At 62.5% G+C, this 21,464-nt stretch overlaps 2 protein-coding genes across 2 annotated transcripts; one reads left to right on the top strand and one right to left on the bottom strand.

Annotated features, from left to right (window-relative positions):
* The first annotated feature begins 493 nt into the window (after positions 1–493).
* AVPI1 (arginine vasopressin induced 1) lies at positions 494–3,018 on the top strand. The gene is made up of 3 exons (XM_077823374.1): positions 494–622; positions 1,411–1,730; positions 2,279–3,018. Exons 1-3 carry the CDS (start codon positions 494–496, stop codon positions 2,415–2,417), a joined length of 588 nt encoding a protein of 195 aa, XP_077679500.1. The 3' UTR covers positions 2,418–3,018.
* A 1,152-nt stretch (positions 3,019–4,170) lies between these two features.
* Positions 4,171–20,755, bottom strand: PI4K2A (phosphatidylinositol 4-kinase type 2 alpha). Its single transcript, XM_077823373.1, has 9 exons — positions 20,339–20,755; positions 13,482–13,682; positions 13,084–13,215; positions 12,401–12,554; positions 11,446–11,507; positions 6,951–7,050; positions 6,483–6,616; positions 6,015–6,074; positions 4,171–5,809 (listed from the first exon to the last, which is right to left on the bottom strand). Exons 1-9 carry the CDS (start codon positions 20,753–20,755, stop codon positions 5,648–5,650), a joined length of 1,422 nt encoding a protein of 473 aa, XP_077679499.1. The 3' UTR covers positions 4,171–5,647.
* Between the last annotated feature and the right edge of the window lie 709 nt (positions 20,756–21,464).

Raw genomic sequence — 21,464 nt, 5'->3', positions numbered from 1 at the left:
TGGGGGGAGGCTGCAGGCTCCGGTGGGGGCCCGGGCGGGATGGGGGGGAAGGCTGCAGGCTCCCGGGCGGGGGGCCTCGAGCGGGATGGGGGGGGCGGCTGCAGGCTCCAGGGGGGGCCCCGGGCGGGATGGGGGGGCGGCTGCAGGCTCCCGGGCGGGGGGTCCCGGGCCGGATGGGGGGCGGCTGCAGGCTCCGGGGGGGTCCCGGGCGGGATGGGGGGAGGCTGCAGGCTCCGGGGGGGGCCCCGAGCGGGATGGGGGGCGGCTGCAGGCTCCCGGGCGGGGGGCCCCGAGCGGGATGGGGGGCGGCTGCAGGCTCCGGGGGGGCGCTCCCCGCTTCCCCCCGCCAGTAGCGCCGGACCCCCCCGCCAGCAGCTGGTCCCCGCTTGCCTATTGACGTCACTGAGTGCCACGTGTTTCCCCGAGAGGCGCCAGGCGGGGCCTGATTGGGCGGCCGGTGTCTCCGCGTTCGGCTCGGGAAGGCGGGACGCGGATGGCCGCGGCCGCTGATTGGCTGGCAGGCGGGGGGCGGGGCTGCGGTCCTCGCTCGGGGCGGGGGGTTCGGGCCGGACCCCAGAGCCGGGCCCGGCCGCGGAGCCGCCGCCGCCAGTCGCGTGCGCAGGTAGCCGGGCCGGGGGCGCTCGGGGCGGGTCCGGTCCGCTCCGGTCCGGTCCGGTCCGGTCGGGGCGCTCGGGGCCCCCCGCCGCCAGCCCCCCCGAGCCGGGGGCCGGTCGCGGGCAGGCCCGGGGCCGGCTCCCTCCGCGGGCGGGCGGGCGCGGAGCGGCGCTGGGGCCGAGGCGCGTCTACACTGGCGTTGAACCCCGCCGCTGCCTGCGCCGGGGCCGGGCTCGGGGCCGGTCACTGCCTCTCGCCCTTGGGGCTGGAGCGCCGGGACCCAGCCGGGGCGTAACCACAGTTACCCAGCCCCGGGGCCAGCTGGCGCGGGCCAGCCCTGGGCTTGTAGCTGCCGTGTAGACGCACCCGGAGAGCCCAGGGCCGCCCGTCGTTGGAGCGCGACCCCCCCCCTGCTCGCGGCCCGCCGGAGAAGGCAGCGGCCCCCCCCCTCTTTCCTGGGCCTGCCCGAGGGCTATGGGGCTGTTGTGTCCTGCGGATGGTGGCTCGGGTCCAGCCCTGGTCAGCCAGCTCAGGAAATGGGGCCCCTCTGGGCCCCAAAGGCAGCGCAGCCAGGCAGGGAAATATCTGGCTCTTCTCTTTCCCAGCTGGCCTTGGGCCCCTGGCTAGTGACACACTGGCTGGGACACTGGGCAGATGTTATGGGTGCAGGCTGCAAAATCCCCTAGGCTCCCCCCTCCCCCACCCGTCCCAGCAGGGGAGCCCCCGGGGATGCAGGAGGCAGTGGGACACCCAAACCCTTCTCGCAGCCTCATCCTGTTCCCTTCCTTCCCACAGCTTCTCCTCTGGCCCCACGGGGGCAGACCCATGGGCACCCCAGCCTCTGTGGCATGTGACCCCCTGCAGCGCCAGGCTCCTGAGGCCCGTGCCCGGAAAAGAGCTTCTGCCAACATCTTCCAGGGCGTGGGGCTGCTGCAGCTGGGGCAGCTGTTCCGGAGCAGCGGGGACGCACGGGCCGAGGAACGCGCCCAGCTGGTCTTGGGCTATGCGGGCGACCGGCGCACGGCCCAAGCCCTGCGCCAGCTCAGGGGCAGGCAGAGGAGGGGGCGGCTGCCACCCCAGCTGAGCCCAGCAGCTCAGGACAGCAACCACCCAAGGTACAGGCTGGGCCCTGGGAGCAGCACCCGCTGGGCCCAGGGCCCTGAGCATGCGGAGCGGCCAGCACAGCCTCCTGTGGGGAGATTGCACCATGGGGTGGGGCTCTGGGGAGAAATGGGGCAGTGGCAGGTCACCCCAGAAGCCCTGGTGGGGGCATGCCTGGCCTGTGTGATTCAGGGGCTGGCCCAGGGTAGACTGAATGAGCTACCCCTAAACACAAAAGAGCATCTCAGTGCCAGGGCCCTTCCTTGGACCTGCCGCCTCCCCCTCTAGCTCCCCCAGCACTGTGGGTAACAGACTCCAAACCTGTCCCTGGCTCCCATCTGGCCTGGCCCAGGAGGGGAGCCCCCCCCGCAGCAAGGCCATGGGGAGGGCATGGCTGGAAGGGGCAGCCTCGGCTAGGGAGATCCTTTGCCCCGAGGGAGGCTGGGCTAGCTGCCTCTGCCGCAATTCCAGCTCCACCCTCGCGCCTGGGGCAGGGATGCCCCATGTGTTCCTGGCCAGGCATCCTCTGCCCCTCACACTGACTCCATTTGTTCCCCTACAGGCTCGAGGACAGCAGCTCCCCTGGCGCAGACCCTGGCAGCACCCCGAGGCTGGAGGGGCCCAGCAGGACAGGTCCAAGGACCAGGCGGAGGAAGAGGGGGCCAGGGCCCACAGGGTACCTGCACCAGCTCCAGCAGTGAGGGGGGCAGCTGGTGCTGGGAGCTCCCAGCTGCCTGGCCAGGCTCAGCCCCACACACTGGCAGAGACACAGGGCGGGGGTTCTGTCCCCCCTGGCTAGAGCTGGGCCAAGCAGCTGCAGATTCCCCTCCCTCCCCCACAGTAGGTGAAGGGAGAGGGGAGCAGAGTGAGGGGTCCCTGCAGGGAAGTGAGCCACCCATCACAGTGGGGACCAGCCAGCCTAGGGCAGCTGCAGCCTGGGCTGCGAATGGGCCTTGCAGCCACCCCTCATCCAACACAAACTTGCCCTGAAGGCCCTTTGCTGAGGGGCCAGGGCCTCTGGGACCCAAGTGGTGCTGAGCCTTGTGCTGGCAGCTAGATGAGCCCAAATGGGGAGGGGAGTGACCCACAAGCAGGCAGCCCTTCCCCCACCTCCAGGCCTGGCTGGGGGGGTACATGTGGGGCAAATGCAGTCAGCACCAGAGCTGGCTTTCTAGGGTGCCCCTCTGCCTGGGGTTCAAGTCCCATGGGTGAGCCCCACCCAACTGTGGGCAGCCCAAGGAAAACACCTGATGCTTGTTGAATACAGCAGGAGAGAATGTGTAATAAAAGCCAGAGCAGTAACCCAGCCGTGAGACCTGTACATGCCTCCCAGTCTGCTGCTGTCTGCACTGCCAGGATTTACGGCAGGCCTGGCCAGCTCCGAGAGGGGAGGACCAGGGAGACACACCTATGTGGGGTGAGGCTCTCACTACAGCATGACACAGCCAGGGCACCTCCGTACAGCAGCCCAGCTGGGTGCTCAGCCTGGCAGGTGTGGTGTAAATGCCAGCCTGTTGTTTTGTCTGTTCAGATCCCTGGGCACCGTCCCACTCAGCCCATTGCACTGTGAGACTCCCCCGGCCCTGGCTATGCTCCTGCAGGACGAGGGCTGTGGAAAGGCCAGGGGAAGTGCTAGAAAGCCCCAGTTCAGATGCACGCGGCTGAAGGACACGAAGTACAGTGGGGTGGGGGGGGTGCTTTTCTCCCTCTGTGGGGTCAGTCTGCCTGGCAGCCAATTCAACAGGGGGCTTATAGCCCCGCTGCCTCTTGTGAGGAGGGAGCCAGCACAATTCTCCTAACATGGCACATGCTCCTCAGCTGGAAGTAGAGGACACTGCTCAGGCCCTTCCCTGACCCCTTTCTGCCAGATCCCACCCCCCTCCAGCCCACTAATGCAGGGGGAGGGGTCACTTTACACAGGCCCTGACAGACAGTGCTCTAGCTTCAGGCAGCAAGCAGCATGCCCACAGCTGCCAGCCCCCGGGGGGCACCCCTAGATGCCCAGCTCTGCAGGGCATTCCTCACAGCTGACAGCAGCTTTGCCCTGTGCCCATGGCAGGCAGGTCAGCTACAGCAGCACAGGTGCTGGAAGCATTGGGGCCTCAGGGAGACGGGCCTGTTCTACTGACCGCAGCCAGCTCAGCAGGGCACAGCCCCCAGCTGCTGCCCCTTGCTCCAGCCTGGCTGCAGCAGCTCCCCCCACTCCTGCAGCTGGGTTCAGGCCCAGGAGAGTAGCTCCCTGGGGCACTAGAGCAAGGACAGCACCCCCAGCCCAGACCTATCAGTGACAGGTCGTGCTAGGCCACAGGCCCTGCCTGACAAGTGCCACATCACAGCCCCCAGGGGCAGACAGGAGCAAGTGGCACCCACAGGCAGAGGGGCACTCACCCCCCAGCTGCAGCAGGAGTCACCTCTCCCCACCCCCAGAGCCCCACAGGGAAAGGCAGGTCTGACTCAGCTGGTGCATGGGTTTAAATACATTACATACATTTCAACAGTGCATGAGAACGATACATTACAGGTCAGGTTGCAGCAGCAGCAGCAGCCAGAAAGATGGAATCTTGCCTCCGGCTTGCTAGCAGTGGCCACAGCCCACGAAGCCCCTGGCCAGCTCCAGCGCACAGGGGCCCAGGTCCTGCAGCCCAGGCTTGCCCCAGAGCCTGACTCCCCCCACCCACTTCCGTTCATGGAGGGGAATGTGCCCAACTCCCCTGCCCCAATGGGGCAGCACAGCCTGAGCCCCGGTGCTATTGCTAGGCCACCCCAGGGGGCTTGGGGCAGGACCAGGAGGAGGAGCTTGGCCCAGGCCCAGCCTGGGAACCAGCTGAATGATGCCCAGAACTGCCGCTGGGCAGTGCCCATGAGGCAAGCCACCTGGCCGCAGGACCAGCAACAGGGTGGGGAAGAGGGAGCCGTACAGATGCATGGAGCCAGAACCCTTCCAGCAGCCATATCTCACCTAGCAGGCACCAGCCCCATGCCAGGCTGGACTCTCCCCTGGCTGGGAAGGGCTGGCATGGCTCCCTTGAGAAGTGAAGCCAGGCTGCCCCAACATGCAGCCAGGGCCTGCGGAGCAGAGGGCGAGTGCCCCTGGACAGAGGGCCTGCCCAGCAGCCTGAGGGCAGGAGCAGAGGGGAACATGGGCCCCTCATATAGGAGAGAGGGTGGAATAATGGCAGGCCAGCTAAACCAGGATAGATCACCCTGTGCCCAGTGGGGAAGGGGGACAAGCAGCTCCCATGCCAGGGCCCTCAGCTTTCCTATGAAGTGGGGCCAGGTCCCAGCATGCATCACTCCTGTGCTAAGGTGCTCAGCGCTCCCTGGGATCCACAGTCTCCAGCCCCTGCTCTCCGCTCTGCAGGAAGGGCAACTACAAACAATAGTGCAGCTGTTCGGGGCACCCCCAGGCCTGCTGCCCCCTGCCAGCTCAGCCCTGGGCACGTGCTGGGCCTCCTGTGCCAGCCCCTCAACTCATGCACATGCCTCCTCTCCAGGGACACCAGCTCCAAACAGCCACTGGGGAGGGGGGGCAGCCCAGCAGGGCCACTTCCAGCTGACACTGGCTGCCTTTATTCCCCTGCAGTCAGCGAGCAGCCTGGGTTCCTGAGGGGTGGGCGGATCCCAGCCCCAGCAGGGAGCAGATGGGCTCAGAACCACATGCAGGAGGCAGGCCCCGGCTCCACTCACTCAGCAGCTGCATTGAGGACTCCTGCTGAGCGGGCAGTTTGCAGCTGGAGCTGGGCTCTGCCAGGCTGTGTCCAAGCCCCACAGCACGGGGAATCCATGGCTCTGCCCGGGCAGAGTTCAGCTGGAAGTTCCCCCAGATGCACCTGCCCTCTCCTGGAGCGTAGAGTCCTGGCTGCAGGTCCGCAGCAGCAGACAGGAGCAGGCCAGCACTGCTCCAGCCAGCCCCAGGGGGCCCAGCAGCCAGCTACCACCAGGAGAAGAAGGGCTTGCGGCTCTGGAAGCTCTGTGTGTAGGATTCACTGGCGCTGCGCTGGTGGGAGCGTGCCGTCTCCACGATCACCGGTGGCATCTGCACCAGGTGTAGGGGGCTCTTCCCGTCCTTCAGGGCCTGTGTCAGGTTCAGGATCTAGGCAACAGAGCAGAAGGGATGCTGAGTCCAGGACTCCTGCCCTAGGCACCGCAGACCAGGGAACTGCCGGGGCCACTGTCCCCCTGAGGGGCACTAGGCCAGTGTCCCACACGGCAGCGCCCAGCATGCCCCTGCCATGCCTGCCCACAGGGCAAGAGGGAGCCGTTGCCCCGCCCCACCAAGAGGGGCCTTCCCAGCATACCTGGCCCCTCAGGACAGCAATCTGCTTGTGGAACTGCCCCCGGTCGAAGCCAGGGTCCTTCTGCAAGAGAAACGGCAATGAGGGACAGGCAGCAAGACACCCCTCACCCCCCAAGGCAGTGAGACCCCAGGCCCTGGCAACAACACCCCTGCCTCCCTCACCCAGGCAGCGACACTCCCCACCCCCCGGCAGTGACACACCCATCTCCCTCACCAAGGCAGTGAGACCCTGGACGCAGAGCCCTGCTGCGAGACCCCCAGGCCCTAGGCAGCAAGGCCCCTGCCCTGACAGCAGCTGCTGCCTGGGATTTCTGCTCCCCCAAGAAGGTGCTAGCAGGATGCAGCAAAACCCACCCCACGCAGGCTGAGCCCCCCACCCCCTGGCTCTGAAAGGGTCTCATTGCACCACCCAGGCCAGCCCCTCCCATCTACATGACAGACCTCCCTCCCTCCCAGGCCCCCACCTGACCTTGAAGAGTTCATACAAATCCTCCTCCAGGTCTTTGACGAAGTTGGGGTCGGAAACCTTTGGGAGGATCAGGTCTTTGATCTCCTGTGAGAAGGGGACTTTGGCCTGGGGCAGCCATGCCCAGTAGAAAGGGTCTGTGGGGGGAAGAGCCGGAGCCGAGGTCAGAGCCATGTGCTCAGCCCTGGCCTGCGAAGGATGGCATGGGGGTCACAGCCTGGTGCCCTGGGGACAGCTCCACCCGTTGGGGGGCTGGCATGAGCCCTCTTGCCATGGCTCCCACCCCTTGAACCATCTCCCAGCCCCCAGGGGGAACTGAGGCCACCCTGCTGCTTCTGGGAGCATGGTGCCCGGCCGGCTCCAGGGAGCTGGTGCGGGGCTGCAGGCCTAGCCCTGGGGATTGCCAGCATAAGACAAGTTGTCAAAGCACCAGGCTGGCCCCAGGTTCGCGAGCGCAGCAGAGGGACCTACATGCTCTCCAGGAGTCAGGGTGCTTCAGGGGGAAAGCCAAGCCGTTGTCTATGGCAGCCAGTTTGATGATGGGCTCCTTCACCACCACCCACTCAGAGTCCTACAGGGGAAACAAATCGATCAGGAGTCACCAGGGGCAGGGAAGCCAGAGCCCAGCACTCACCCCTGGCACCACCATGCAGCCTGGTCCCTGCCCCGGGCACTTCCTCTGTTCTGAACCACCTGCTGCCTGGCTCCTCCGCTCTCATCCCAGACTCCCCTCACTGCCAACATACTGCCCTGGGGTCAGGGCTGGCACTGAACTCAAATCACATGGGGACCAGCTCCTTACACACCTGTCTCTAACATGTAGGAAAAAGCCACATAATTGGGGGGACTGTGATTTGAGTGACATGCGCCGGAGGTCTCCTGCTGACAGCTTTAAGACATCCTTGGAATTTCTAACCATTATTAATGACAGTTTCCAAACTCAAAGTGCTGCAGCCAACTTGGGGGAATTCTCTAGCAGACGTTGTCCTACAGATAAGGAGGAGCTGACCACATAACTAGAAGTTAATGGGACCTTAGGTACAAGTGATCGTGACTGATCACACTTATAACATGGAAGCAGAAAGAAGCCCAGGCCAGTGGTATAAATACTTGGGGCTTTAACAAGGCCAGTTTCACAAAGCTTAAAAACAATGATGAGCCAAATCAGCTGGGAGGGAGAGTTTAATGAGACCAATGTGAATGATCATTGGGGATCATTTAAGAACACTTCACTGGATGGCCCAAAAGCCACAATTGAGGAAGAGGGTTCCGCTGATTAAACAAAACTGAACTGGTTTAGGGGGAAGTGACAGCAGCTATAACAAATAACGAGATAGTACACACAAATGGGAGACGGGGGAGTTGATAGTAATGAGTATAAATCAGAAGTTAGGAATCTTCCCGGGACGGAGTCCCCCAGCCTGTAAGTGTGACCTGCAGTCTTTGTCCCTAGGTGTGTACATTGACATTTAGCCGCGTGAAAATGCACATTGTTTACTCGTGCTTGTTTGCCAAGCGATGCAGATCACGCTGTATCTGTGACCTGTCCTCTTTGCTATTTACCACCCCCCCAGATTTTGGGTCATCTGCAAACTTTATCAGGGATGATTTTATGTTTTCTTCCTGGTCATTGATAAAACTTACATTGTGTAGGGCCAAGAACTGATCCCTGCAGGACCTCACTGGAAACAGATCTACTCAATGATAATTCCCCAGTTACAGTGACATTTTGAGACCTATAAATTACCCAGCGTTTAGTCCATTTCATGTGTGCCAGGTTAATTTTATATTCTTCATTTTTTTTTTTTTTAATTCAAAATGTCATGCAGTCCCAAGTCAAATGCCTTATAGAAGTCTAAGTATGTTTCATAAGCACTATTACCTTAAGAACATAAGAATGGCCAGACTGGGTCAGACCAAAGGTCCATCCAGCCCAGTATCCTGTCTCCTGACAGTGGCCAATGCCAGGTGCCCCAGAGGGAGAGAAGCTAACAGGTAATGATCTAGTGATCTCTCTCCTGCCATCCATCTCCACCCTCTGACAAACAGAAGCTAGGGACACCATTCCTTACCCATCCTGGCTAATAGCCATTAATGGACTTAGCCTCCATGAATTTATCCAATTCTCTTTTAAACCCTATTATAGTCCTAGCCTTCACCACCTCCTCAGGCAAGGAGTTCCACAGGTTGACTGTGCGCTGAGTGAACAACAACTTCCTTTGATTTGTTTTAAACCTGCTGCCCATTAATTTCATTTGGTGGCCCCTAGTTCTTATATGATAGGAACAAGTAAATAACTTTTCCTAATTCACTTTCTCCACACCACTCATGAGTTTATACACCTTTATCATATCCCCCCTTAGTCTCCTCTTTTCCAAGCTGAAAAGTCCTAGCCTCTTTCATCTCTCCTCATATGGGACCCTAATCATTTTAGTTGCCCTTTTCTGAACCTTTTCTAATACCAGCATATCTTTTTTGAGATGAGGGGACCACACCTGTACGCAGTATTCATGATGTGAGCGTATCATGGATTTATTTAAGGGCAATAAAAGATATTCTCCATTTTATTCTCTATCCCTTTTTTAATGATTCCCTAACATCCTGTTTGCTTTTTTGACTGCCGCTGCACACTGTGTGGACATCTTCAGAGAACTATCCACGATGACTCCAAGATCTTTCTCCTGATTAGTTGTAGCTAAATTAGCCCCCCCATCATATTGTATGTATAATTGGGATTATTTTTTCCAATGTGCATTACTTTACATTTATCCACATTAAATTTCATTTGCCATTTTGTTGCCCAATCCCTTAGTTTTGTGAGATCTTTTTGAAGTTCTTCACAGTCTGCTTTGGTCTGAACTATTTTGAGCAGTTTAGTATCATCTGCAAACTTTGCCACCTCGCTGTTTACACCTTTCTCCAGATCATTTATCAATAAGTTGAATAGGATTGGTCCTAGGACTGACCCTTGGGGAACACCACTAGTTACCCCCTCCTTTCTGAAAATTTACCATTTATTCCTACCCTTTGTTCCCTGTCTTTTAACCAGTTCTCAATCCATGAAAGGATCTTCCCTCTTATCCCATGACAACTTAATTTACGTAAGAGCCTTTGGTGAGGGACCTTGTCAAAGGCTTTCTGGAAATCTAAGTACACTATGTCCACTTTATCAACTTAACTTATAATCTCCATCAAAGAATATATCCAATTTGACAGGATCTAATTTCCATAAATCTGAACTCATTTGCTTTAATTACATTATGCTCCTTTAGTTCTTTAGTAACTGAGTCCTGCATTAGCAACTTCATTATCTTGCCCAGGATAGCTGTCAGGCCTATAATTACCCAGGTCATCTTGTTTACCCTTTTTAAAAATTGGCATAACAGTAGCTTTCTTCCAGTCTTCTGGAACTTTCCCAGTGCTCCATAACCTATTGAAAATCAACATTAATGGTCCAGCGAGTTCCTCAGGCAGCTCTTTTTAAACTCTTGAATGCAAGTTACCTGGACTTGCTGATTTAAAAATGTCTAACTTTACTAATGTCTAACACCCTCCAGAGGTACAAGGTGAATTGAAATAGTATTGTCTCCATACAATGAGATATAATTTTTTTTTTTGCCCCCAGAATATTAATGTTTACTGAACATTTCTGCCTTTTCTGCATTATCACTAATAATTCTACCACCATTTCCATCTGTCAATGGACCAATACCATTGTCAGGCTCCTCCTTATTGTCCCTCACTCTGCTGGCCATGGATTTCTCTGCGTCTCCCTGGACTTCCCTTATCACATTTTCTACAATTCCCAACTTCTGATGAATATTTATTTCTACCAAATTTCCCCTTTCTTCCATTCATTCTATTTTTATTTTTATTTTTATTTTTTTTACACATTTTTTAAACATACCAGGGTGACGCTGTGGCTAAAAGAACAAATGCGATCCTGGGATGCATAAACAGGGGACTTGAGAAGGAGCAGAGAGGTGATTTTACCTCTGGATTTGGCACTGGTGTCCAGTTCTGGTGCACACAAAGTCAAGAAGGATGTGGGTAAATTAGAGAGGGGTCAGAGAAGAGTCACGGGAATGATTAAAGGATTAGAAAACCTGCCTGATAGTGACAGACTCAAGGAGCTCGATCTATTTAGCTTAACAAGGAGAAGGCTAAGGGGTGACTCGATCTGTCTGTCAGCACCTACAAGGGGGACAGATATTTAACCACAAGCTCTGCAGTCCAGCCAAAGAAGGTCTCACTCAATCCAGTGGCTGGACGTTGAAGCTACACAGATAGAGGCTGGAAATGAGGTGTACGTTAACCACTGGAACGACTTCCCAGGCTCGGGGTGGATTCTCCATCACCAGCCATTGTTAAATCCAGACGGGATGTTTTTGAAGCTCTGCCCTAGGAATTATTGCAGGGCAGGTCTCTGCCCTGTGTTATACAGGAGGTCAGATGAGATGCCCACAATGGTCCCTTCTAGCTCCCAACGCCCCTCCTGCTTAGAGAGTGCCAAGAATTGGCCAATACCACCTGCAGCTGGCTGGGGCTCAGACCACACAGCCTTTGGGGCTTCACAGAGGGGCTGGGAGACTGAATGAGCCACAGCTCGACTGCCACATCGCACTACTGTTGTGGGGACGGCGAGTCTACCTAGCAACACCATCACAAGCACATGTCTCCAGCCTGCCACATGGTACCTAAACAGAGCCCAGCTCCCCATCTGCATCCCTATGCCAACACCTGCACAGAACAGGCCCTGGCTCCTCCCCCGACAAGAGCCTCGGTCCATGTAAATCACACTGCCATCAGCCAGAAGGGGAGGCTTGCGAGAACCATCCATGGGGCTGGGCAACTCCCCACCACTGGAGAGAAGACCCAGAACCTCAGCACATTCAGAACTCGCCTCTGCTGCCTGACAGTCCAGTGACTTTCCCCACGCTCCCTGCCCAGCCCCCTCCCCACTCACCCGCACACTTGTGCTGTCCAGCGGGCAGTCATACTTGATCAGCCAGTTGTCATTGCCTCGATCTGCAGGGAGCAGAACCAGTGGACGTCACTACAGGACCTGCCCTGTTTGGGGAGGAGCAGCACCAAAGCTCCCTGCTCGGGCATGCGAGGCACGGAGTGGGGGGGTCACAGTCTCCAGCAGCACCAGGGCAACCCTGGGCCACGTAACCCTCTGGGTGTGCGCGGCACACGGGAGGGGACACAGACTCCTCCAGGGATTTTGGAGGGAGGGGACGGGGGAGGGGGAAGATAGAACCACACACATGAAGGCCCCAGGGGGAGCTCAGTGGCTGGCAAAGGGAACTCTACCCTGGGAAACGGCTCCAGGCCCCAAGCCAGCCAGGGCTGCCCCCAAAAACGTCACCCCCAGAGACCGAACAGTTTGGGAGCATTCACAGGCACAGCCCAGGAGCGGCATCTTCCCCTCCAGCCCTGCCTTGGCAGCTGGACCAAGCTCAGGCCCCAAGGCCAGGAGACCCACCCCACTCCCAGACCGAGCAGGGCCAGACTCTGCCTGGCACGGTGCTGAGGAGGGGAGCGTTCCCCCAAGCCAGTCACGAACCCCCCTGCCCAGGCCAGTGCCAAGCAGGGATAGAACTGCAGCTCCAGCTCCTTGGCATTCCAGCTGCAGACAGGGTTTTAACCGCAGGGCCCCAGCCAGGCCAGCCTGAGCTATGACCTTCTGCCTCCCCTGGCTACACCATTCGTGTCAGGGAAGTGGTGCTGTTAGCTGCTGTGATCCACCCCAGTCACAGCTGCCCTGTGGCAGGGGGTGCAGCGACTCCGCACCCTCCCCCCATCCTGGGGCAGCAATATGCTGACTCCCCACTCATTGCTCTCCCCCTCCCCAGCTCCCTCCAGGCAGCAAGGCCCAATGCCGGGGCTCCTGGGCATGGGTGCGGCACCAGCCCCACCTGTGTTCCTGATGATGTAGTCCAGGACCACCAGCCTCTCGAACTGCAGCAGCAGCTGCCGGTTGGTGTTCTCGGGGAGCGGCTCCGCCTCGAAGCGCCGCAGCCAGTAATCCGCGTCCTTGTAGCCTTCCACGAAGAGCTGGAAGGAGCCCACCTGCAGCAGAGAGGCCAGGTGTGACGGAGCAGGGAGGACTGACCTGGGGATGTGGCAGGGGAGTTTTACTGGGACTGTCTGCATTGGGGATGGGATAGCAGGGGGTGGCTTCACTAGCGGGACAATACCTGAGCCTGTCACCTGAGCCAGAAGGAGGGTTGGGGCGAGGTGACACCTTTTGCCTGGGAAGCTGGACAAAGGCTAGAGGAGGAGCCGGAGGCTGGGTGAGTCGGCAGGAAGGGGTTTTGAGTTGGGAGTGGACTGGGGAAATGGAGGGAACCCCAAGGTTGGGGTCTACGCTCCCTGCCCCCCAAAAGGACCTGTCTGAGAGGTCCTAGTTGTACAAACAAGCTCTGTTTGGGACTGTGCTCCTGTCCTCCAATAAGCCTTCCATTTTACTGGCTGGCTGAGAGTCACAGGGAATCACAGGAAGTGGGGGTGTAGGGCCCTGACTCCCGCACACTGCGTGACACCAGGTGAGGGGGCTGCGGACACAGGGCAGCCCCAGGGGGTCTCTGACAGCCCCTACCTTTGGCGGCAGGCCGATGCGGTTGAATCGTTGCCCAACTTTTGGCACCTTCTCCAGGGCCAGCTTTTTCCCTCTGGACTTCACCCGGTCAATGGCACTGTAGTTGAAAGTCTCGCTGGCCAGATACACCACCTGGGGGGGGGGGACAGCGGTCAGCGCGGAGCACAGGCAGAGCTGCTGGACCCTAGGTGGGACGTGGCCTTCCCGCAGCGTGGGCTGGGGCTCTGCCTGTTCCTGGGCCAGCAGCCTACGCCCAGGAGCGCAGGACCCGCGAGAGCCAAGGGCTGGGGGGGGGGGGGGAAGGGGCGGCAGGGCAGGAACCGCGGGGGCACCAGCAGAGCTGCGGGGGCGTGGAAAAGCAGCCCACCCAATGACGGGCTCTGCCCCCCCCCATTCACCTTTGTGCGGGGAACAATGTTGAGCTCCAGTTTCTGGTCCACCAGGCTGGCGCCGGCCTCGGACAGGTAGCCCTGGTTGAGGACCAGGCAGTCTCTCCCGAAGCAGCAAGGGCAGCAGAGCTGCTGCAGCCATTTGGTCCACTTGGGGTTCAGCTGCCCGTAGGGCTCCTCGTTCTTGGGCTTGAAGACGCCGATGATTTTCTGGAGACAGAGGGAGGCAGCTGGGTCTCTGCAGGGGAGGGATGTGGGACAGCAGGGACGACCTCTGAGCCCCCACCGGCTCCTGACAAACCCCACCAGGGAGAGAAGGGAGGACTCTGCAGCAGCAGGGAACAGACTGCATGCCTCTCAGCAGGGATCTCCTACCTGGCTCGTCCCTGCGCGCACACAACCCCCCCCCCCCCCGCCCCGGGGGCCCCTGGCTCAGGCTGGGCTTGGCCACCAGGGAGTTTGAGCCTCTTCCCAGCTGACCCACAGCTCAGCCGGCGGGCCAGGCCCCTCACAGCCTGGGCAGCAGCCCAGGGAGGTGAGGGCTGCCCAGCCCCCGCACCGGGACCAGCGGTAGGGCCTGCCAGAACCCGCCTGCTGCTTGGTAAGGAGCTGGAATGTTTGGGGCGTGGCTGGAAACCCCCGGGGGGGGGGGGGGCCCACCCTGTAGCACCAGGAATCCCCACTCCAAAGGGGGCTTCCAAAGTGCCATGAGTTGACTGGTTCCCTCCCCGCCCCCGCCTGCTCCTGCAGGCCAGCACCCTGGGCCGCCCTGGGGGCCGCCGGGCCATGGAGAGCAGCAAGAGCAATGGCAGCACCACCCAGGCCCCCTCACCCCCTGCCCCAGGCCACTCCTGTCACTCCGGGCCCCAGAAGCCCAGGGAGGGTCAGCCTGTCCCCAGAGCCAAGGGACCAGTGGGCACAGGACAGGACATGGCTCCACCCGGGACTCGTTCACCACCCAGAGGCCTTGGTGCTGCTCTGCCAGTGACGCCCACACTGCCCCCAGAGGCTGTAGGCCTGGAGCCGGAGACCCCCTGAGAGCGGAGGGGCCGGACCTGCCACAAAGCCCTGCTCACCCCACGGCAGGCTCCAGGCAGTAGGGAAGACGCTCGCAGGCAGGGGCTGGACCCACGCCCAGGGATGAGGCAGTGGATACAAGAAGGTCCCCATGGCACTGTAGCAGGAGCCTTGCCCAGGCCACACCACCACGGAGATGCAAGGGCTCTGGGGGGAGCGGACAGGACGCACACTCGTGGTCTGGGGGACCCATCTCCACCTTGACCTATTGCAAGTGAACTGCTCCAGGCCAGCTACAGCATCCCGGGCTCCAACCCCCCTGGCACATGGGCATCGCAAGCCTGCTGCTGGGATGGGGGTTCTGCATTGGATGAGACAGGACATCTCACCATCCCCATGACAAACCCCGGTCCATGGAGGGTACGCACGAAGATCATTCCCCACATGTGCACCACTGGGGTCCAGCCACAGGACCCAAAAGGGCTCGAAGCCGGGCAGCAGGACTCAGCCAGCCCTGGTCAGGGCAGCCCCGTTCTCCAGCCAGAGCCTGGGAGTGGTGCTAGAGGCATGACCTGCTCATGACCTGGATCCAGACACGTGCCCCCCAGCCCCCGGCAGGGGACCCTGGGAAGAGGCAGCTGCCTCCTGACTTCAGGGACACCAGCCCATGAGTCACTGAGCCCTTGGCTCAACACCTAAGGTGAGAGGAGCCACGTGGGGCTGCATCCAAGGGAACCGGCTGACCAGCGAGTCCCCGCCCCCAGCAGATGCCCACACCACACCCAGTGCAGCCAAGTGACACATGCTGGCCTGGCAGCTGAGCCCCTGGGCACCCGCCGAGGGGCAGGGTGAGGCAGGGACCAGGCGGAACAGTCTCTGCAGCAGAGCCCAGAGCTGGAGCCATCTGCAAAGGCCCCTCTAGTCCAGGGCACCGAGGCCACGGGCCAGGGCACAGCCCCGCAGAGAGCTGGCCCAGCCCCATGCTGCCCAGGCTGGAGTGATGTGAATGTGGCCCAGCCCATACCAGTCAGACTGGCAGAGGACAGCCAGGCCTGGAGAGCAACTCACATGGGAACATGATCTTCGTCCCCAGGCTGGGGCCTGCTCCAACCTGCCAAAGCCTGGAGCACCCTTCCCTGGCACAGGCCCGCTGCCATGTGGAGACAGGCTTGGCTCCTGCCTGCCACCCACTGACTGGCTCGGCCATGGCAGGTGTGAACTATGGGGCCCCATCCCAGCAGCCCCTGGAACCCAGCGCAGGGCAGAGCCCCACGCACTGGGAATGCAGCCCCAACAGCACCAGGGCAGAGGAGGACCCAGAGCACTACAGCAGACAGAGAGGGGATGGAGTCAGAGCATCGGGAAAGGGAGGGACCCTCAGGGGCAGTGTCTGGGATCGACGCACCCCACGGAAAGGGACGGCTGCCCGGTTTGAGCTGGGGAGCTCGGGTCGAGGAGCCAGGGCTGGGTATCGAGGGCAGCAGGCGTCAGGATCCCAGCAGTGCGTGGCAGGGGGCACTGGCAGCGACAGAGGGAGCTCAGGGACCAGGGCTCAGCACCCCCAGTGCCTGCCCTCCCTGCAGGGAGCAAGCGGGGCCTGGCACTAGCTGCTCGGACAAGATTCAAGGGCTCTCAGTTCGAGGCAGCTCCAGCTGGGGAGAGAGGGGCTCCCCTTACCACGCCAGCCAGCGACTCCTGCCCCAGTGTGCCCAGTCAGGGGCTGAGCCCCTGAGCCAGGCACCCATGAGCTGCATGGTCAGCACCCCCCAGCTGTCAGTTGTACCCCCTCAGCCCCAGGGGCTCTCTCCAGGCCCCACAGCTGTGCACAGGACCACTGGCCAGGAGAGGGGTTCAGGGGCTCACCACAAGCAGCCAGGCGTGGGGCGGAGGGACAGCCAGCTGGGAGCAGCCAGCTGCAGCCTCCCCCAGTTCTGGTCCCATGTGATTCAGCAGGGCACGACCACCCCGCCCTCCTCGGGACCAGGCCAGAGCCAAGCAGTCTCAGCAGTTCAGTCACAGGTCCCCTTTCAGTGGGTGGCATTTCCCGGGCTGGGACCACAAGCAGGAAGTGGTGCACAGCTGCGATGGCTTGCTCCCCCAGCCAGCACGGGGCCCCTGCCCTTCACCCCACACGGCATGCCCACAGCCTCCCCGCTGCCAGTCCTGCCACTGCAGAGAGGCCATCCCCAGAGAGAGCGGAGAAGAGGCTCCGTGGCAGGGCAAAGTCCTTGGCAGTGCAGCGTGCCAGGGGAAGAGCCCTGCTCTGAGGGAGGGGAAGAGAGACTGGAGTGGGCACCAAGGGATCTGTTCGCCGCACACATGGTGCTCAGTGCTGCACGCACAGAGCAGCCGGCCCCAATGGCAGGGGCACACGACTGGCAGGGAGGCCCAGGGATCTGAACGAGGGGCCCAGGAGGAGAGACAGGCGACAGAGGAAGGGCAGCAACACAGCACGAGACAGAGTGCCCCACACAGAACACTGCAGCTCCATTCCCTTAACAGTGGCACTTCAGACCCCGCACCTGGGGGCAAGCCCCTCACCCCACTGTCCACAGCCTCATGCCACCACAAGCCCCGAGAACGGAGCCCTTGGGAACCGGTGGTAGCACAGGCTGGGGGCCCAGGACCCTGGAGCGCTGTGTGGCCTGCCCAGATTCTGGCGCAAGTTCCCAGAGATCCCCATCACTGGGAGGGGATGGCCAGGCAGACAGAGCGTCAGGTGTAAAAGTCGGACTCCCTGGCACCACAGGGTCGAATCCCATCAGGTCCAGTTCAGCCCTTCATGCTCTGAAGTGCCAGAGGACACCCAGGCTGGGCAGAGCAGGGGGGCACTTTCCCTCTGTAGTAAGGTTTTCCCTGGTATCCTCAAACTTTCCATCTATTCATCCATCACACAGGACAGTGGGCTGTGGCCCTCCACCCCAGAGGTGGCCGCATTTCAGTGCTACTCTGGTCAGTTTTGCTCCTGGTTCTGTCACTGATTCACTGCGTGACCCTGTAAGAGTCCCTTCCCTTCTACGCCTGCAGAATGGCATAACACCGATCTACCTGCTTCATTCCTTGTTTGTCGAGTGCTTTGGAATCCCAGGACAAGCAGAGAGGACTGGAGGACAGGGTTGGGAGAAGGCATTGGGCCAATGGGGGCTAGAAAAGCAGCCACACACACCGAGCCCCACAGTGCCAGGCCCTCAGCTGCACACATTCCTTACGGTGCTTGACAAGTGCTCTTTGCTGCCCAGCAGTGATAGCTACTCAGGGGCTCTGGGCCTCTGCCATCTCCTGGCTGGAGGACCCTCCCTGCCCTTCTGCACTGCGTCCCACCTGAAAGCCCCCCAGACACACAGGGTTATGGGCAGCTCCTGCGAGGAGGTGGGCAGGCACCCAAGCCAGGAATAACCCCCTATCTACTGAACCCCAGTGCCACACCCTCAGACAATGCTTCCACCCACACACACACTCTGCTTTGCTGGGAACGGCGCAGAGCCAGGGTGAAAAGGAAGTTGCTCATTGGTTCTATTGCCTCACCTCTGGCTGGGGCAGAGCCGCCTACGCCCCAGGACCCAGCCAGTGGAAGACCCGGTAGCCAGAATCCCAGCTGGCCCCCGACAGGGGCAGGGAAGTTGGTGTTATGAAAACCCCAGCCAAGCCAAGCCTTGCTCCAGGAGCAGCAATAGACAAGGGAGCCCCAGGAACCAGCAGCGAGACTAATCCGGTTAGCAGCCAGAGTCACAAGGCAGCCACCCGGCCCCGCGTCCAGCCCTGATCAGCACCCTGGAGAATGCTGCAGCACAGCCAACCGGACCCACCGGGAGTGGAAATATGGTGAGGACTTCACGCTGGCTTGGTCCATCCCCCTCCTGCAGGGAACATGTCTTGCTCTGCTCCCACAGCACCATACCACGGAGTCTGCGCCAGCGACCCCACAGGGCCGGGGCACAGAGAGAGGGGCTCTGACAGCCATGGGCTCAGGAAGGGTTCAGTGGGGAGGGTTAGTTAGGAGGCAGGCCCAAGCCTATAGGGGTGTGAGGGAACGAGGCAATGAGACAGGAGCACAGACAGACCTGGGCTGAGAGTGTCTATCTCCCTTACGACGCCCCTCCCGGAGATTGTAGCGCCGAGTCCCTGGCTGGGACAACGGCCACGGCAAGGCGTGTAACCCCAGCACGCAGAGTCAGACTCCATGGCAGAGTCCTGACAACTGGCACGTCCTCTGGGCCTGTCTGCGTGGGACGGCTGCACTGTTCATTCAAACCCAGCTTCTGATCTCTGTAACTGAACCAGTGCAAACCTGCCGGGACACTTGGGTTTAGCTGAAACCTGCTCCCCAGCCAAAACCAGAAGAGGCCCCCAGACCGATCAGCAGCACCCAGAGCTGGCACCCCTGTCAGTCGAAAGCCGCACTTCGGTTAAACTGATGCAGCTACCCAGGGCGACAGACTTTCTTAGGCCCTGGCCACCACTCCAGCCCAGAAAGCCCCGTCCTAAGCCCACGGTATTCAGTCACTGAACGCTGCAGGAGATGGGACGAGGCTGAGCACTTTGGGCAGCCAAGCCCTGCAGCAGGGAGACCTACACAGTCTCACACGCTCAAAAGGGGTCTTGGCCTGCCACCGCCGGGCCTGAGGGTCTAATCAGAGCCGTCCAGCCACTGGCCCGGTTCACTCAGAGGCAGCCGGGTCCATTAGCAACAAGCAGGCCCATTTCCGGGCAGTCCCAGCAAGTGGGAGAGGCAGAGGTTTGACACAGACAAGGACAGGATCCTCCAGTGTGTACAGCACCGGGAGCCCAATCCATGCTTCACTCTGCAGTCAACAACAAGTGGCGCAGGACATAAACCCAGGCCGGGGGTCAGCCTCCCCAGGGGGTGTGCAGCTGGGAGCGGGGACACAACCCGGCAGCCTGGGCCAGTACCTGACCCACACCCTATGGCGGGCCAGGCTCTTCCATCACACCCCGGACACACTCCGCAGACCCCGGGGAAGCGCGGTCAGGGCACAGCCCCCCGACAGGTCACTTCGCTTCCCGACACCCCCTCCTCGCCCAGAGAAACGGAGCCGGGCCCCCCGCCCCGGGGCGGGGGAGGGAGAGTCCCTACAGGGCACAGGGGCTGCTGAGCAACCAGGCCCCCCCACGGGCGCAGCGAGGGGAGGGCGCTGGTGGGCCGGGGAAGCCGGAGAGGCCCAAGCTCCGCTGCGCGGCTGCCAGGAAGGGCCCCGGGAGCGCGGCGGGACAGGGGCGCGGGGGCCAGGCCGGCGGGAGGAAGCGGGGGTGCGAGGCCAGGCCGAGGGGGGCCGGCAGGGCGCCGGGGGGGGGGAAGAGCAGGGGGGCAGGGCGCCGGGGGGGGGCGCGGCGGGGAGGGGGGCAGGGGAGCCAGGCTGGGGGGGGGGGGCAGGGCGCCGGGGGGGGGCGCGGCGCGGCGGGCGGGGGAGAGGGGGGGGGGGCAGGCCGGGAGGGCGCGGGGGGGGACGGGGGAGGCGCCAGGCCTGAAGGGGGCAGCGGGGCGGGCGGGGGGGAGAACGGGGGGGGCAAGCCGGGACCAGGCCGGGAGGGGGGGGAGGGCAGGGCGCCGGGGGGGGGGGCGCGGCGCGGCGGGCGGGGGAGAGAGGAGGGGGGGCAGGCCGGGAGGGCGCGGGGGGGGACGGGGGAGGCGCCAGGCCTGAAGGGGGCAGCGGGGCGGGCGGGGGGGAGAACGGGGGGGGGCAAGCCGGGACCAGGCCGGGGGGGGGGTCAGGGTGCCGGGGGAGGCGCGGCGGGCGGGGGAGAGAGCGGGGGGGCAGGCCGGGAGGGCGCGGCGGGGAGGGGGGCGGGGGGGCGCCAGGCCGGCGGGGGGGTGCCCCCCCGGCTCTCACCCCCTGCGGGTCCTTGACGAAGTAGCTGCCGCTGGAGCCCTGGTAGATGCGCTCCGGGAAGACGCCGCGCTCGCTGGCCGCCTCCGCCCGCCGCACCACCTCGGCGAAGGCGGGGTCCTCGGGGAAGTCGTTCCGCTCGCGCTGGGCCTGCGCCGCCGCCGCCTGGGCCGCCGCCTGCGCCGCCCCGGGGCCCCGGCCGCCCGCCGCGCCCCGCTCCAGCAGCGGCTGCCGCTCGCGGTCGCGGGCGCGCGGGGAGCCGGGCGGGGAGGGCGCGGCGGCGGCGGCGCCGGGGGGGGGCCCGGGCGGCGGCGGGGGGGGCAGCAGCGCGCGCACCGCGCCGCCCGGCCCCGCGGGCAGCCCGTAGGCGGCGGCGGCCGGGGCCCGCTGCGGGGACACCAGCGGGCTGCTCTCGTCCATGGCCGGCCGGCTGTGGCGGGGCGCCGCGCGTCACCTGACCCGCCCGCCGCGGCCAATCGCCGGCCGCCCCGCCCCGCCCCGCCCCGCCGGCCGCGCCCCGCCCCGCGGGCCGCGCCCCCAGCCCCTCGCGCGCCGGGCCCCGCCTCCTGCCCTGGCCACGCCCCCGGACCAGTCCCGCTGCTCTCCGCGCCGGCGCCTCCAACTCCTGGCTGTGCTGGCCACGCCCCTTCCCCGAACACCGCCCGCTGCCTGCTCTGGCCACGCCCCCGGAGTCAGTCACGGTGCTCTCCGCGCCGGTGCCGACTCCTCCCCCTCTCTGTGCTGGCCACGCCCCTTCCCTGAATCCCTCCCCCTGCCTACTCTGGCCACGCCCCCGGAATCAGTCACGGTGCTCTCCGCGCCGGCGCCTCCAACTCCTGGCTGTGCTGGCCACGCCCCTTCCCCGAACCCCGCCCGCTGCCTGCTCTGGCCACGCCCCCGGAATCAGTCACGGTGCTCTCCGCGCCGGCGCCGACTCCTCCCCCTCTCGTGCTGGCCACGCCCCTTCCCTGAACCCCGCCCGCTGCCTGCTCTGGACACACCCCTCCAACCAGTCACAGTGCTAACCACGCCTACTCCACCTCTTCAGTGCGCTGGTCACGCCCCTTCCCTAAACTCCTCCCACTGACTACAATTCCCACTTCCCTTTCTAGCCCCCCAGGCACCAACA

The sequence above is a fragment of the Eretmochelys imbricata genome, chromosome 7 (assembly GCF_965152235.1).
Source record: "Eretmochelys imbricata isolate rEreImb1 chromosome 7, rEreImb1.hap1, whole genome shotgun sequence".
NCBI lineage: Eukaryota > Metazoa > Chordata > Testudines > Cheloniidae > Eretmochelys > Eretmochelys imbricata.
Note: the sequence above shows the minus strand (reverse complement) of the source record. Positions and strands in the feature narration are given on the sequence as shown.